Genomic DNA, 18,303 nt, shown 5'->3' on the forward strand with positions numbered 1-18,303 from the left:
CTCTTCTGCACTGTTGGTGGGAGTGCAAACTGGTCCAACCACTGTGGAAAGCTGTGTGGAGATTTCTGGACCTACTAAACATAGAGCTTCCATATGACCCAGCAATTCCACTCCTAGGTATTTACCCAAAGGACACAGAAACATCAATTCCAAAGAACACCTGCACCCCTATGTTTATAGCAGCACTGTTTACAATAGCTAAGCTTTGGAAACAACCCAAATGCCCAAAAATAGATGACTGGATCAAGAAGATGGGGTACATATATACCATGGAATATTACTCAGCATTCAAAAAAGATAAACACATGCAATTTGCTGCAACATGGATGGCGCTGGAAGGGATCATGCTCAGCGAAATAAGCCAAAAAGAAAAAGAAAAATACCGGATGGTCTCACTCATAGCAGGAATCTAGAAAACTTAAATAAGGGACCAGGAAAATTAATAACTATAAGAAAGTGAAAATCAAAATCAACAAAAAACTATGAACCAGAGACACTTTTAGGGGGGCGGGGGCGGGAGGGGAGGGATTGGGGTCAGAATGGGGGGCTGCAATTGTATGGGGAATATAACAATAAAATTTATTAAAAAAAAAAAAAAAAAAAAAAAGACTATATAAAGAATTTCTGTAGAAATGTGGAGGGTGATGCAATAGGTACTGGAGAATGACTAATGGTCCTTATTGTTTTCAACAGGTAGGGGGAGAGGGACTTCTCATTACCACCAAATGGGGATGGAGATCTAACCTCCCCACCACTGGCCTTTGATGGAGTAGTAGCAAAGTTTGAAATTAAACAGTGTTAAGATTTTTTTTTCCCCTATGGAAAGTCACAAAACTGTTTAAGATATATAATTCATAAATTTTTCTTTCTCTCCTTTCTTCTTTACTTATCTATTTACCATCCTTATTATCACATTATCATCATCTATCATCTATTTTTTTCCAGTTTTTTTCATCTATCTTTTTTTTTTTTTTGCAGTTTAAGGGAGGAGCAGTGTTTCAATAGCAGTGTTTTTCCTGCCTAACTAAATAAGTTACACATACATACTTATGTATGAGTGCATAAAGAGAAATTCTAGAATGCATACAAAGGAGAGACTGAAAGTAGAAAAAAATGGAAAAGAAACATTAAGAGATAGGAAGAAAGAAGCATGTAGAGAGATATAGGTTATATTTTATTAAAAATATATATGTATATATATGAAATATGTTAAAAACTGGAAGGACTTTCATCAAAATCAATAGAGATAATGTCTTGGCTATTCTTCAGAATTTTCCAAATTCTCCATAATACATAATTTTCATAATCATCAAAGTAAACCAAATTTTTTCCCCTTAAAACACGAGGAGAAGCTTTACATTAATTCCCTACTACTGAAAAAGGTTAGACAGAATCTAATCTGTCTTTGACTGAGAAAACAAGTCCTTGATATTTGACAAAGTTCTGGTAAAAAAAATTATATGTACTTTCTAATTCTGACCTTTATAAATATCCTAGTAGATTAAAAAGGTATATATTTATATATTTTAAATTAATTTTTACTTAAAAATTGGAAGGATGGATATTCTTGAACTCATGTATTTCCCTCATTTTCCTTGGTTAATAACCTGCACAAGTTTTTGGATGTGTCATTAATTATCTACCCAATCCCTTCTCCCTAGTAGCTCTTTAATACTAGGATTTCAGACATACAGAAATGTTTTGGATTACCAGATATGGGCTCCTTTTCTAGAATTTCACACAGTGGAGTTCCTTGAGAAAGTCCTTGACTGCATCCATTATCCAGAGGTCAGTTTGACTTTGTTCTACTTAAACTGTGATCATTTTGTGAAAGGGTCAGGTCGATATCAGGATAGATTAGGTATTGCAGTTTCAAGAATATAGACCAGAATGGTCTTGAGAAGCTTTCTTTGGTTCATTAAAATTCTGAGGAGCCTTGGTGACTGAATCCACCTTAAAGTAATTCATGAAGTTGGAATTCATTTTTGGCAACTACAGAAGGCTCTGCAGATCTCTCTTAGACTGACTGCCTCTGAAGAACTGAACTTGAACTTTATTTTTTTCATTCAGTTATTCAATACCCACCATGGACTAGTGAAATTGTGGATACAAAGGTTGTAGAGTCTCTATCCCTAAGAAGACATGCCTTAGTGGGAAGACAGGTATGTAATTTATGATTGAGATATACTAGGAATATTATGACAGAACAGAGAGAGTCACTTAAACAACACTTTCTTGTGGATTCTCTTAATCCAGATCTCTCTCTACTACTATAGGATTATCCTGAGTGCTTTGAGATAGGGATATCACATTTTGGGGGTAGCTTAAAATGATCTGTCCAGAAGGACATTTCCTCTATAAGGAGGGTGCCAAGCCTTTTCTGTCTCCCTTTGGCTCCATGTGACAATATTGCCACCCACTGGTGATGAAGAGACTCTGTAGGCCTTGACCCGGGCCCTGAGCCAGAATGGTAGTGGTTCCATTAGGTAGAATTAAAACCCAGTCTGGAACACTGCCATACAGGAACATATTTAAGGTCACTGATATAGTTTACTGGCATTGAAAAAAATCAGTATTATGTGACTCTTGCCATGTATATTACATGACGTGTAGCATGCATACATGGAGGTAATATAGAAAAAATGATAAGAGCATAGACCCAACCTACAGAGTATGAATCCTGGCACTAACATCTATTTGCTAGCTGTGTGACCTTGAGTGAGTTGCTTTACCTCTCTTTCCCCATTCATTACCTGTCAATTGAGATAAGAATAGTATTTACCTTTTAAGGCTGCTCTGAGAATTATATGAGTTAATCCATACGAAGTGCTAGAGCAATGACTGGCACAGAGGAGGCATTCAAAGTGTGTAATTATTATCAATATTACTACTCTGACATACATAGGAACCTCTGTATTCTTACCCCTTAATGAGACCCTTTGCCTTACTCAGCTTGCTGTAAAGATTTTGTGAGTTGAAATATTTTATTTCTCCTGTTTTCTCCTATAGTCCCTCAGGGTGTATTGGCTGGTTTTCTGAGTGTGTTATAAAGTGCCAGTCATATGGGAGGAAGTGAAAGTTTTTTCTTTTAAAGAGAAAAATAGCTCTACGCTTTTTGCATGTACTAGCTGAGAGAACACATCCTCAAAGCGATCTTCATGCCATGGCAGTGGAAAAGAAGGGATTTCATTTTGTGGGGAGGAAGTCTTGCAACACATTATCTCAATGGTAAGTATCTGGCCACAGTCAGCTCTTTCTTCATAACCAGATTTGTGATGTAACACGTGTTGCATTTGTTTAAATCTCAGCATTATTGTGTTTGTAAGGGTAATTGTTCTGAAATTCACGGAATGAATGCCATTCCATGTTTAGTTAGCCTCTCCTGGATGGGGGGTGGGGCAGGGTGCCTGGGAAATGGTAGCTGCTTTCTTAAGAGGCTCATCTGTATTGAAATTCAGTAATGATGCCTCTCTAGAATGTACTTCTATAGTATGCACTTTCACTTTAACAATACTAATTCTTAGAAAATAAAATCTCAGTCTTTAATGCATAGGGCCATTAGTATGTGTGCAATAAATGAATGGATTGATTGACTTAGTATACACACTCAGTGGGTTTCTCTCTCATTGGAGTCTTGTGGAAATCTCTTTAATGTTAAAATATTATGTCAAGTTCTTTGGTAATTAGGCAGGTATAAATTTTAAATAATTTTAATGAAGGATTATGCTAGCCCAGGCTTTGAAAATTTATTTATTTATTTTAAAGATTTCTTTTTTTAAAAAATTTATTTATACAATAGCTGGGGCACAGGCCAGAGGTGCGGTGGGTGAGAGGATTCACCAGAGACAGAGAATGGAACAGAACAGGCAGACTGACACTGCTGGGGGGAGCAGTGGGCAAGACAGGAGAGGTCTGCTGTGCCATGTGGGTATCTCCCTGGTCGGCTGGGAATTGAACCCATGCTGCAGAGGCTGCAGACAGCTTCATGGTGCTGCGCTCAACCCTCTGTGCCACCGGGGAGGCCACAGCCTTTAGAAATTTAAAAGTAAATCAAGAGTTTTTATTTTGATGATAGTTCCTCTGATCTCCTTCTGGAGCAAACATATTGTTCCACTCCCTCTTTCACTTTCAGGAAATGACAGGTGTTTGAATCAGGTATTTATCATTTTAACTGATCTTGCACATGGCTGAAAATGGGTAGTATCCCAACCATAGGCCATATAAAGAAGAGAAGGCAAGTTCCTGAGGAACAAGAAAAGGAGTTAATAGGTTCAAACAACTGTAAGGTTAGGAGGCAAAGTAGTGCTCTACGGAATTAGGACAATGGCCTCATGTTTGTGGCTGAAATTTTGGGGCAGTGGTTGTTGGTGGGTCAGGACTAGCTGAACAGGCTAGTGAAACAAATCCTAAATTTTCTATCCTGTGATCTTTCTATGGATTGAAATACATGATAGAACCTAAAGAAAATGGCTGAAATTTTCTGAGTTCCAATGTGAATTTGGCTAAGTCTAAGGCCATTTTTTTGCTTATTTATTAAGTGAATCTCCATTCTACACAACCCCATTCTAGCCCCAAATTCCCTTTCTGCAATGAAGGCCAAGGTCAAGAGTGATATTAGGATATAACAACTGGCCATCAGAATGGAGGTAGGTCTAACACTGGGTAGCATGTCTTTTTAGCTGTTAGACTACAGGTAGTGTGTGTGCTCCTGGGGAATAGTCAGAGCAATGAAGATGGGGCAAATCACACTGATTTGAGGAGAAAGAGGTATTTTGACATAACTACAAATGAGTAGCAGCTCTGAGCATAGTGTTCACATTACAGATATGTATTTGTTCTTCATAAAAATAAGATTTGTATATTATATATAATTTTCATCTTTGCTTTTTCACTTAACATTGAATGGTTGGAAGAGGTAAGGAGGAGTTTCACTGCACACTTGTTTTAGACTTTGAAAGTATGTGAATATATTATCATTCCTAAAATAAAAACAAAAAGAAACAAAAAATGAGATTACAAAATAAAAGGGACTGAAGGAAGCCTCTTGTATCAAGTATTAAAACATGAAACTATTAAAATTTTTAAAAGTAAGGTTATCCCTAGAATAGCACAGAGAGCCTAGATACCTGCCAGCCACCAGCATGAAAAGGGAAGCTAACAGGTAGGCTGACTTTTGCGCGAAGTAGAGTTTCATTTAGAGGGTAAGTCTTAGAGGCTAGAACACCAGAAAGAGGGGACAGGGAAAGTGAAAGCATTCTATGATCTGTGAGCTTTTCTGGAGAATTGATTTCTTTCTGTTATAGTTTTCCTGCTCAGACAAGTTATGGCCTTTCCAATTTCCAAGTGAAAAAGGGATACTATGCCATATAAAATTGCAGAGGGGTAGAGAGCTTGAGGGGTTTAGTGTTCACTTGACTTGGGAAGACCCGTGGTCCTTGTGACCTTAGGTCAGTCATTTATAAGAACCAGTGGCACTTACTAAGTGATTACTATAGGTCAGGCACAGTTTCAAGGGCTTTGCATGTATTGCTCAATTAAATCTTTATAACAAACCTATGAGGATTGTTATAACAATCGTATAACCACCACTAGTGCTTACTGAGTGATTAAAATGGGCAGGCATGATTCCAGGGGCTTTGCATGTATTCATTAACTTAATCTGTGTAAACAATTCTTTGCAGCAGCAGCATCTTCATCTACAAGGTTCTTTCATGAGGTACAGTGATGTCAAATAGCTGGGTCACACAGTAAGTGGCAGTACTGGGACTTCAACTGCTCAGTTTGGCTCCAGTGATCATTACAGTTCACAACACCATACCACCACTAATCCTTCTGTTTTCATTTCACATACAAAAAATGAGGGGGTTATATTACACATTCTCAGTTTTCTTCCAATTCTAAGTTATCACGATTTTAAGGCAAAACACATCCAGGATCCATCCTTGAATTGGTTATTGTAACCACCTGAAGCTAGACACTGACAAGCTCATCTCACCACGTTCAGTGGCCCATGTTGAGTCAACTTAGTTGTGGCAAAAAACTAGAACTCTGAACATGCCCACCTTAAGATTCTCAGAGTTGGTCTCTTTAAGATGTCCCACTCTGGTACATACATTATTTTTATCTGAGGACAATGAAGGCCCTAGAAGATTAAGGGGGTCTTGCCCTTCCTTTAACCCTTTTGCCTGGCGCCACTCACAGTATGGTATTTCTGAATGACAATCTTGTCTACAGAATTATGGTCATCAAAGGTAACAAAAGCAAAGCCTTTCTTGCTACTGCCTTGATCAGTTGGGATTTTAATCACTTCCATTTTCCTATTCTGCTCAAAATAATCTCTTAAGTGATGTTCTTCAGTGTCTCTTTTAATATCGCCAATAAAAATATGTTTAGTGGCTTTTCTTTTGGGCACCATTAAAATATCTGTTCCTCCAAATGGTTGCATCAAAGGGAAAATCTCAGAGATCAGTACCCAACACAGTGGCCTAATAATGCTAAGGAAATATGGAATTCATGAGTAGAGATGAGAGGAAAAGTTTAGTGTGGTGACCCAGCTGACCTTTAGAGACAAGGGGCAGAGTTGGAGGTTTGTCTTTTGAAGTTAATCTGGCTAAATTGTGGGACACACCAGGGTTAATTCAGGAGATCTGACTGATCAGGTGGGCCTTCATTCCCTCTGGATCCTCTTGGGAGGTACACTCAGGGAACAGGCCCCCATTCTCCAGGACAGGAGGGCTGTGATGGAGGATACTGAGGATGACAACATTCCTCTAACACTCAATCCACTGAATCACTGCAGTTTTTGACTCTCTAAGGCTGTGCATGGTAACTGGATGAGATCAGAGAGTGATATTCCTCTAGCTAGGGTCACAAGACTGAATAGACTGATCTGTCACAACCTGTCCCAGGAGTTGGTTGATGGAGGGAAGTTCCTGTGTGCTGAAAGGGAAGCACAAAGGAGCTTCTCCTCCGCTTCCTATGGGAGAGACTGCCTGTGCACATACTTGCCTAGACTTGGTCGTGAGTGGGCAAAAATACTGGAATAAGAATTCTTCTCCCATCTCCCTTTTTTCTGGTCCTCTTTTTTGACCATGAAAGGAAGCAGGCTGGGCATTTCCCCAGAGACATATCTGCTTCTAAACTTGTTTACCAGCCAGTCTCCTTTTATCTGGACCATCAAACTGAAAACCAATCACAACACTTCTGGGTTTCATTCCAGCTGCCCACTTAGGGTCTGGAACCTAAAATAATTAACTGACCTCAAATCATTCCCCCCTTTTCTTGTATCCTTTGTCTGCTTTTTCTCTGCCCTCTTTGCCCTTTGAAAATGTGCTTATTCTTTCTTTAGAGTAATCAGTTTGTCACACCAGAATTTTAACTTTTGCAAATTGCAAAGTATAAATCTATGTACTCTAAATTCTTTTTGTTTTGTTTTATCTTGGATGAAAAGCTGGAAATTAAAGCCAGCACATCTGCGTGTGGGAGCTTAAAAATCCACAACACAATGGGATAGCAGCTTGATTGTGAAAATATGGGCAATAATTTTATTTCTTGTTGATGTCTTATTTCTTCATTAAAATTCATGGTTGAAAAGTACTGTAGTAGGACGAACATGGGTTTTAAAGTCAAGAAGCTTTAGGCTTGAGTCTCAGCTTGGTCATTTTTATCTGTGGTTGGGTCAGTCACAATCCTTTTGAATTTCCATTGATAAAAGGGAGAAGGGCTAACAGTGAGAATGGTGAGAATTAAGCAAGGGAGCCTACGTACAATCATTGGCACAGAGCCTGGCCCTGCTAAGTGTTCAAGTGAATGATAAGTTCTTATCATTCAGCACACTAAGATAAGAACACCATTTCTTATCTATGTAAAGTGCCTACACAGAGTCTGCCCTTTCTCCCCCACCTCCCAAATGCCAAATTTCCTTCTAGCTTAAACGAGAGTGGATTTTATCAAAAAGCCAAGTCATGAGGCAGCATGCTTTCTTGAGAGGGGTCTTGAAATATGATCTCTTTCTGTGCCACGCAGCTGGCTGAGAGGTGGCCCTCAAGATACACCCATGTCCCAACTCCTGCCACCTGAGGCTATTACCTAAGAACGGGAATATCACCTTATGTATCACATGAGGGAGGATATTGAGAGAAGTAGTTTATTCTGAATTTCATGAGTGCTTCCGAAATGTAATCACACATATTGTTACAAGAGGCAGAGTGAATTCTGGGACAGACACACAGTGGAGGGACACACACAGAGGAGAAGGCTATGTCAGAGTCCACAGCAGCCAGAAGAGGTGAAAAAGGATAATTTCCTAGAGCCTCCAGGAAGGGGATGACCCCTGCTGACATCTTGATTTCCTAACTCTGGCATTCCAAACTGTGAGAATACAATTCTGTTGCTTTAAGCCACACAGCTTGTGATAGGTTGTTCTGGCCGTTAATGCACTCTGTTAACCTGGACTGGAAGTCTGAGCCCATCCTCTCATTTTCTCATCAACTTTGCCAGAGAAACAAATGGTGGGGTGGGGGCACCCCCCCCCTCCACAGGTGCCTGTGAATACACTGCTTGTCAAATTGTAACAGGAAAAGAGGAAGTTCCTGGATCCCTGCCTTTACAGTGGCAGAGACAGAACGGTGAACAGAACAGGCAGATTGACTGAAATACACTGCTGAGGGGAGCAGCGGGCGAGACAGGAGAGGTTACAAAATATATTCCTCACAGAACCTGGGCAGGGCCATGCGTGGAAATCACCCCTCTTGCTCCCATTTTCTCTCTGAGATCTGGGACTCCTTCGGTCACAGCAAAACTTTTCTTTTCACAATTAGAGACAAAGCTTAAAATATAAATATCTTCAGTTACATAATATTTTAGCTTCAGTAGGGAGTGTTCTGTAGTAAATGATTTTACTACAGGTCCTTTCTTGCGTGTGGGCTCTGAAAGGGAAGCCAGCCAGGAAGAGCACGTGGGATCAGAAGAGATGTTGCTATGGTGAAAGCAAAATGTACAAAGCAGAGTAGTGGAGAGCACTGCAGAGCCAGGCTTCCTTCCTTACAGTTTCACAAAGCAAGCATGGTCCTGGCCCCCTTGGTCAGTCAGGTAATCTCATCTTTAAGCCTCCCAGCAACACTGTGAACAAATACAATCCATCTTTATTAGAAGAGGCGATCAATCAGTTTGTCCAAGTTCAAGTATCTGGGAAGGGGGCTGACACAGGACTGGAGCAACAACTGTCCATCTGTCCCCTATCCCCTAGCAGAGGGATGCCTTGCTACTTCTAGGTAAAGAGAAATACAGAAAAATTCAGTTGGAAGGATTCAGGTTTACCAAATCCATCATGCCTGTGTCCTAAAGGTCATCATGCATCATATTTTTCAAGTGCACCATAGTAACTATTTTCTGGGAAATCATGAGCCAGAGTTGTTTGAGCCCTACCCTCACTCCACAGTAGCTGTAAACACCAAAGAATGCTTGTGAAAAGGAAGCTTCCTAGTATGTTGCTGTCTGCACAAGGAACACCTGGGTCTCAGGCCCCTTATTACTAACCAGCTTTGTGTCATTATTATTAAAAGGTTGCACATTTTAACCTTTGTGTTCTTCACTTTTTAAAAAAAGATTTATTTATGCACACAAGGACTGGGGTGTATGCCAGAGGTGTGGGGGGTGAGAGGATTCACCAGAGACAGGGTGGGGAACAGAACAGGCAGACTGACTGAAATACACAGCTGAGGGGAGCAGCAAGTGAGACAGGAGAGGTCTGCTGTGCCATGTGGGTCACCTCCCTGGTTGGGGATTGAACTCATATTGCAGTGGTGGCGATAGCTTGATAGCAATGTCTTTAACCCCTGCACCACAAGGGAGGCCCACTGTGCTTCACTTTTGTTGCTGAGATATTAGGGGATTGGACAGGGTCAGAAGTTCACAGTCTTTGCTGTTCATGGGAAGTTCTTGTCAAGCTGTACCCCACACCAGTCCACTTGGGGTGAGACTCAGGCAGCAGCAGTTTCATAAACTGTCCAGGCAATTCTTATGGGCAGGCAAATAGATTACAAGACTTCTCAGATCTTTCTAGATGTTATCTCTTTGTCAACATCTGCATATAAAGCAAGTGGTCATTACAGCTTTGATTCTCTAGACAGTCTGAATTCATGAAAAATCCTCTGCAAAAGGCCCACACTTAACTTTTCAAGAGGAAGGCACTTACTACACTGTGATTTTCCTTACAGTGTTTACAATCTATATAATGGTCTAAATCTATTATGGTCTTTCATGGATTTAAGAGAGTGGAAGGATTAATGAGACTAGAGCTATTTAGGTATCAGTTAATCATTATTCTAGAGGTTGGAAAAAATACTGGAGTTCTGAAAAAAATAATGTAATTTAGTCAACCATCATTAACTATACCCTCGTTTATTCTGAAGACTGCTGAATTCAACCTGAAGATTAGAGAGATGAATTTTTTTTTTTTTGCATTTGGGTAACTCATCTCCATGGTAAGAATAATAGTAGTAACTATAACAATATAAAAGCAGCCACAACTTGAAAGTACTGTTTGTACATCAGGCAACATGCCAGGTGCTTTTTATATCTCATTTTAGATTCTCACAACAATACTGCTAGCCAAGCATTGTTTCCTCCATTTTATTGCTAAAGAAACTAAGGTCCAGAGAGGTTAGGTAACAGGCTAAGGTCACACAGCTGAGAAGCAGTCGATCTGCCGTTTGACTTATGTTTGCACATGTGATTTCTGCCATGCATCTCTAGAGAGAAAGGATTGAGAAACAGAGACGAAGATAGCAGGAAAAGGGTTAACTTACATGGGGGGTGGGGAGGAGAGTCAGGTCTAGAGTGAAGGTATTACCCAGTTGAAAGGTGTTATAAAAAATAAATTCTATAAATTAATATTTTAATTATGTTTTAGGCTCAATCCTGTTAGGAGACACAATATTGGAACAGATGAATTCATTATGAAGGGCTAGCTCTTTGGCAGCCAGTTCCAACTCCCTCAAATTAGTTTTGAAAAATCAACCCATTGTGCTCCTTTTTGGACTGCATAGCTCAGTATGTCATTTTTTAGCCAATATGAGGTCTTTGGATCAAAGCAGACTTTTACGTTTGCTAATTGTCATTCATGATACAAAATGTACAAAGAGGAGAGCGTGGTACAAAGAAGAGAGAACTGCAACAATTGCCTTTTCTATGGTGTTCATAAATGCAGTGTGAGCTAGCACATTCTGAAGGTACACATACATACACACACACCCCCCCTTCAAAATGAGTTAAGACCTGAATATCAAGCTCTATCTGTACATATACATAGCTGCTGAGAAATCTAAATATATATTATTTGTGAAATCACTGAGCTGAATATAAATAATTCACCCATAAAACCAGATGTAGTTTGAGATAGAGTAAACACACTATGGCCTAGAGCAGGTAAAGGAAAAAGAAGCAATACGTTTTCTAATGAGGTTTTCACAAACCACCATTTTCCACACTGTAGCCAAAACAAATAAATGATCAAAAAAAAAAAAAAACCCTTACGATCCTGAAGGATATAAAAAATTATAAAAAGTGGATATTTTTAAAAAATTCTAAAAATGCTAAATTTGCAGAATGGAAAATTTCTGTACATACATAGAAAATATATATAATTACACATAGGCATTACATATACATGTATATGCACATTTCATATGCAAAATGTACACACTGACTATATGGCTAAATAGTTTTTTTATGAGGATGGGTCAATCCCACAGCAGGTTTTCACATGGAAAATTACCTTGACTTTGGAAATTATGAGTAAGAAAGATATATCCTGTCCTTGCAAATAATAGCACAGTGATAAGTCATTACACAACCTCAGATGAGATAATATATCAACTATAGCTTAAATGTGGGCAACACCTATTCCTGAAGGGAATCAAGAGATCTGAAACTATAGTAATGAAGTATTGGATTAATAGAATGAAAAGAAACACAATTTGTTCTTTTAAATTACTTATTCTATTTTTTTAAGATTTGAAAATAAAACTAATGAGAATAAAGATGTTACTATGTGAAATAGCTGATGTGCTTGAAATCCAATTTAAAAAAAATTTGAAGTAGGAGCACTTTAATAAGATAAACAGACCACAAGCTTATTTTTCCCTTCCAAATGCTCATCAAATTAGATGTGAACATTTGGAGCAGGTTTGTTTTCTATGTAAAATCTCTCTCTCTCTCTCCTTCCCTCTCTCTCTCTCTCTCTCTCTCTCTCTCTCTCTCTCTCTCTCACACACACACACACACCCTCTTCCTTTACAACTGCAAATTCCTTCTATTGGACTAAAGATGCAAAAAACCAAAAGATGTGTTAAAGCAGCATTTTTACCTTTTTGCTGATCAAACACAGATGGAGTGCTGAAATCCATGGTTGCCTGTCTCATCATTTACCATCAGAATGGCAAAAAGCATCCAGATCTCTAGAGAGGAGAAAACACCATCTCACACGTTACAGTCAATACAACAGTCAGATACAGCATCGTTTGCCAAGATCTCTGAGAATTAAATGTGCATTAGAGCTGCAGGTTGTTGTCAAGGCAAATGATGGAAATAGGTAAAATGTTATTCCTGTAATACCTGCCAGGAAAAGAGTTGCTTCCGATGGCCTCATTCATCAGCTATACTTGTGTAAGTATTACACACCGTCCATTCCCAAATAAATAAACAAAAAAGACTCAAACTATAAAAAGCAGTATTTGGGGGTGGGGGGTGTCACCTGCCTTGGATCTGGGCCAGGAAAACACTGGAGACCACGGAGCTTCAGCAGCTGGAATGTTGCTTTAAACCAAAAGAAATCTCAATGGATGAGTGAGGATTCACAGGGCCAGACAGAGCATGTGCAAAGCTGCCAATGCAGTTTGCATTCGGCTGTGCTCTTGGTGGAGTGAGAACTGCATTTGGATCATGTGAGCAGAGTGCCATCTCAATGGAATAGGATGTAAATATTGTAGCAGGAGGCTGCTGGCCATGTGCTATATGGAGTAATTATTCACTTTCACTGTTCATTCTATCCCCCTTCACCTCTGTTCTCCAAATGACAGGGAGGATGGGAGAAGGAACTGGTATTTGAAAGGCTTCAGATATCTGTGATGATAAAATTAAATAGTCTACAATCACAACGGGTTTATTCCAGTTATTATATGTGCTGGCAAAGGCCTGAAATAATCCAAATGTACATTATTGAGGAGTAGTTGAATAAAAGGTAGTAAATGTGTACTCTAGCTATAAAAACTGGAGGTAAATCTAATGTTTACCTGGTGGGATATCTCTAATCTATATATAAATAAAAAAAGTTACATATTCATTTTCCCACTGTTTTAGAAAGCGGTAACCAACCACCTCATAAATAAATACGTTTGTATTAGTTCATAGGAACACCGAGGAAGATACAAACTGTCAATATTGTTTACCTCAAGATTGCAAGTAAAGCAGGAGATATCTAATTTGTTCTTTATCTACCTCTGCATTTTTAGGCTTATTATAACAAGTGTCTATTTTTTATTTGTAATTAAAAATCTGATGAAATAATTTCAAAGGAAACTAACAAAGCTCTACATTCAAGAAACAATCATATTTTTGGATAGGCCAGTCATAGAGTAGATGATTTTAAAAATGCTGTTGATATTAATAAGAACTATTTAAAAAACTTAATATGTGAATATGGAAATAAAAGCAGAAATCACTTTTCTTCATATAAGATCATAATTTGCTTTGATAAAGACTGATATAATTTGTAATTTGCGCTCTTTAATAAACAAACACCTTTCTTATCTCTTGCCTTGCATATTCTCAGTGCCTCATCATTTTATTTCCTTTCAACATATTATCTGGCCTCAGTTTGCTGTGACAGTACTATTACTCATTTACCTTCTCTACATCAGACCTTCTCCTCCAAATGTTCTGTGTTCATTTTATTGAAAACATAGGCAAAACCTACTTCTTGTAAATCATTACCTAACATGTGTTCCATAGGTAAATTTCTTAGATTTTCCAACTCTGGCTTTTTTGCATTAACCTTGAAAGCGAAACTGAGGGCTTGAGAGAGGACTGAGGAAGAAACTTTGACTTACACAGGTAGATACTCAGCTAAGGAGAGATGGTTCAAGCTCACCCAACTGACTGCAATAAATGGCCACTTAGTGGCAAAGAGAAAAATAAAGGATTCAGAGTAGCTTCCTTTGTATTCATTTATTCATTAATTCATCAATTGCTATGGCAAGGTTACCATGCTCCAATTATTTCTTTCTTTAAATTTTTGTTTATTTATGCGTACAAGAACTGGGGTATAGGCCAGAGGTGTGAGGGGTGAGAGGATTCACCAGAGACAGGTTGGGGAGCAGAATAGGCAGGCTGACTGAAATACACTGCTGAGGGGAGCAGCAGGCGAGAAGGGAGAGGTCGGCTGTGTCATGTGAGTTAGATCCCTGGCTGGGGATCAAACTCAGGTGCTGCAGTGGCTGGCTATCGCTTGATAGTACTGAGACTTTAACCCCTGCACCACAAGGGAGGCCCACTCCAATCATTTCTCTAAGTACTGATGATGCAGCCCTGAACAAATCAAAAAAGATCTCCATACTCAATCAACTCTTACACTGTTGGGTGTGATTTCTCCTCTGGCCATGTTGGAATAATAAGAACTGGATGAACTGATTTACCCTCTACCTTAAATAGCTAGAAAACTGAGCAAAATATCTAAAACAACCAATAGCAAGTGCAGGTCAGTGATCCTTGAGAGAAAAGAAACCAATGTGCTGAGTCTGATGAATCCCCAGCTGACTGTCTGGGGAGTTTGCAGGCTGAAGTACAGAGGTGGGGGGGGGTTTGTGAGGGTGGAGTTGGCTCAGTGGTGGCTCTCCTCAAAAGATCCTAATCCTCAGAACCTATGACTGTGACTTTACTTGAAAAAGGAGTCCTTGCATATGTAATTAAATTAAGGATTTAGAGTTGAAATCTTCCTGGATATCTAGGTGGACTTAAGTCAATGTCAGATGTCATTATAATTGACACATGAAAGAAGTGGAATCCATGTGACTAGAGATTAGGTTGATGCAGCCATCAGCCAAGGTACACTTAGAGTTACTGGAAACTAGGAGAGGCAAGGAATAGAATGTCCCCTAGGCCTCTCGAGGGAATGTGACACCTTGATTTTGAACTTCCAGTGTCCAGAATTGTGAATGAGTATATATTTCTGTTTTCAGTCACCACATCTGTGGGAATTTGTTATAGCATCTTTAAGAAACTAATACAGAAAAGGAACTCTCAAAATAAATGCAGCTTTTATAATTGCGACATTTCTGTTTCCATTTATATCATTACCAAAACCAAATTCAAGTTTAGACAATTTCATGTTCATAAATGGAGTGCTTGGGGGCTCATTGTGAAGAAAGCTAGAGTGGAAAGGTCATGAACTTGAGCTAGTTTCTTTTTAGGTGGATGAGTTGTGCAAATAATTTAACTTCTTGAGTCTTGGTGTCTTGATCTGTGGCATGGGAATTTTACTCCCTATTTCTTCTGACAGTTCTAATTGTTTAGTCTGCTTCCTGGGCTGTAGATATGGAGATAATTTTTTCTATATATCCAAATCCAAGTAGAAAATAGTTGGTTGGTTTTTTTTTTGAGTGCATTTTGGATGGGGTCTGTATTCAGACATAGGCACACATTTTTCATATAGCTCATGTGCCTGTGGTTCATTAACTCTTACATATATTAGAGGAGTAGAAAAGAGGAGAAAGTCTTTCTATATGACTGTGCAAAATTTGGTGTCTTTTCTCCTTGAGGATTTAGAGCATCATTAGTGCACCTCATTCTATTCACAAAAACTTCCTGGAGAAACAGATTTGAACAACTATTTAAGAGCAACTATTAGCCTGATAAGTTAGGTTTGAATCTCAGTCTCAAAACTTGACACTGTTTAAGTTATGCCTTATTTTCTTCATCTGTTAAATCAGAATACTAGTGCCATCCTTAGGAGATTTTTGAATGAAGTAAAGGGATTTAAATATGTCAAGCACTTAGGGCAATGTCTTACATGTAGTAATTTTTATATACATTTACTTCCATCAGTTATCCCATCTTGTTTGCAAATTGAGCTTCTTCTCTCAAGATAGCTTTCCTTAGCCCAGGTTTCCTTTTTGTTTCTAATATGAAACAAAACAAAATAAAACAAAATGGTGATGTTTCTTTGCCCGGTCTACTCTTCCTTTTGCAACATAATTTTTTTGGGGAAAAAGCCTACCTGTGCTTTTTCCTTCCTGACCACCTAATCTCTCCTTAATCATTGGAAATTCATCTCTTTAACTGCTGAGTGCAGGTGCTATTGTGCAGCTACTTGGATCGAACTTGTTCTGAAGGACCAGTTAGGATCCACTTCACCCAGAGCTATGCTTAGGTTTGTTTTTTTAAAATACATTTTATTTTATATAATTCTTACATCATTTTTCATTTTTGCACAATGTATGCATTTTCATTTTGGTTATATTCCCCATTTTGGTTATATTTATTTTGGTTAATTCCTTATTTTGACCCTAATCCCTCCCTCTTCTCCCCCCACTCCCCCATAGTGTGTCTGTCTCTGGTTTATAGTTGCTTGTTGATTTTGATTTTTTCTTTATTACAATTACTCTTTTTCCTGATCCCTTATTTAGGTTTTCTAAATTCCTGCTATGAGTGAGACCATCCAGTATTTTTCTTTTTCTTTCTGGCTTATTTCGCTGAGTATGATCCCTTTCAACTCCATCCATGTGGAGAAAAAGGAACTCTCCTGCACTGCTGGTGGGAGTGCAAGCTGGTCCAACCACTATGGAAAGCTGTGTGGAGATTCCTCAACCTACTAAAGATAGAACTTCCATATAATCCAGCAATTCCACTCCTAGGTATTTACCCAAAGGACACAGAAACATTAATTCAAAAGGGGACCTATACCCCTATGTTTATAGCAGTGCTATTTACAATAGCTAAGGTATGGAAACAACCCAAATGCCCCAAAATAGACGACTGGATCAAGAAGATGTGGTTCATATACACAATGGAATATTACTTAGCAATCAAAAAAGATAAACTCATGCAATTTACACTTAGGTTTTTAATGGCTGGAAATGTTGATTGGCAACACCTGCTATGAAAACGATACAGAATTAAATAATATTTTTACAACTCTCCAGGCTTCTACCTCTTATGCATCCAGTATTACTTTTGGGGTGTATGTGGGGGCCTAGGCAGTTTAGTTTAGGCAATGTGGCATGGTAGAAAGAATGGTGAACTTGATGTCCAAAAACATGAGTTCAAGTTCTCACTCTGCTTTACCCATGGTAGATGCTTAGTCAATATTTGTTTAACTGCAATGAATTATTCAGAAAATTACTCAGAATTCTTGTCTTCTTATTTTCATGCCAATGAACTAACTATCTAGGTTGGGTCTGACTGCAGAGTCTGGGTGGAGATTGGGTGTTTGGGTTTGTAATACTCAGGCCTCTAAGTGCAGGGGGAAGTAAACCCAGGGGCTTAGAAAGCATTTTATCTCTGAAAGAAGATTAAAGCAGGGAAATGAAGGGTTGAGGAAGTCAGCCACAGGACCGAGATCTGACCATTTAAAAAAAGAAATGGGACTCAGATGAAATTCTATCCTGCTTGAAGGAAGTATTTTCCTTGTGTCTCCCCTCTTCTCTTTTCCTACTAATTTAGTCTACCTATCATCTATTTCTTCTCTATCGAGCTCTGCCTCTAGACACAGAACACAAGGAATATGGATATATTGTATTTATCCTCTCAGGAGAAGTTTTACTCTCGGGAGAATCTTAGTCTTTGAAATCCTTCAATCACATGTCTCGAAAAATAGGCCCAATGTTTAGAGATTTATAAACCATATTACAGCAAAAAACTATCTCAACCATCATTTTACAAATAGACCAGAGAGTTGATACTAAACCAATAATTATCGGAAAGAATAATTTTATTTGTAGGAAGAAAAATAAGGAAGTTTGGCTTGTTGCTTGGCTGGTTGAGATGACACTCCCATTGTATGAATGCAGCAATTTAATAACATCAAGGGACTGGGGATTTCCTTTACAGCAGTCCAAAAGGATGTTTTCACATATGCTTGTGTCAGATAACAGTTTTAAAATACTGAGTGATACTCAGCAATCCCCCTTTTAATAATCTTTTTGTAAGACAATACTTGAAAAAATAAAACAAAGCTATTTTTTTCCCTCCTGAAAATGGTGTTGGAGCAAATAGTTTTATGTTACACTTACAAAACAGAAAATTAAA

The 18,303-nt window shown here is 38.6% G+C and overlaps 1 protein-coding gene across 1 annotated transcript in view; it reads right to left on the reverse strand.

The window, feature by feature from the left end:
- The window catches only part of ANKRD55 (ankyrin repeat domain 55), a gene marked incomplete at both ends in the record, with an annotated part of 90,185 nt that extends 77,760 nt beyond the window's left edge, over nt 1–12,425 (reverse strand). Inside the window, one exon of the mRNA XM_084234165.1 lies at nt 12,368–12,425. Coding sequence (XP_084090291.1) covers nt 12,368–12,425 — 58 coding nt within the window. The remainder of the gene's footprint in view (nt 1–12,367) is intronic.
- Nucleotides 12,426–18,303: the final 5,878 nt, after the last annotated feature.

The sequence above is a fragment of the Talpa europaea genome (assembly GCF_964194135.1).
Source record: "Talpa europaea genome assembly, chromosome: 5".
In the NCBI taxonomy this organism is placed as follows: domain Eukaryota; kingdom Metazoa; phylum Chordata; class Mammalia; order Eulipotyphla; family Talpidae; genus Talpa; species Talpa europaea.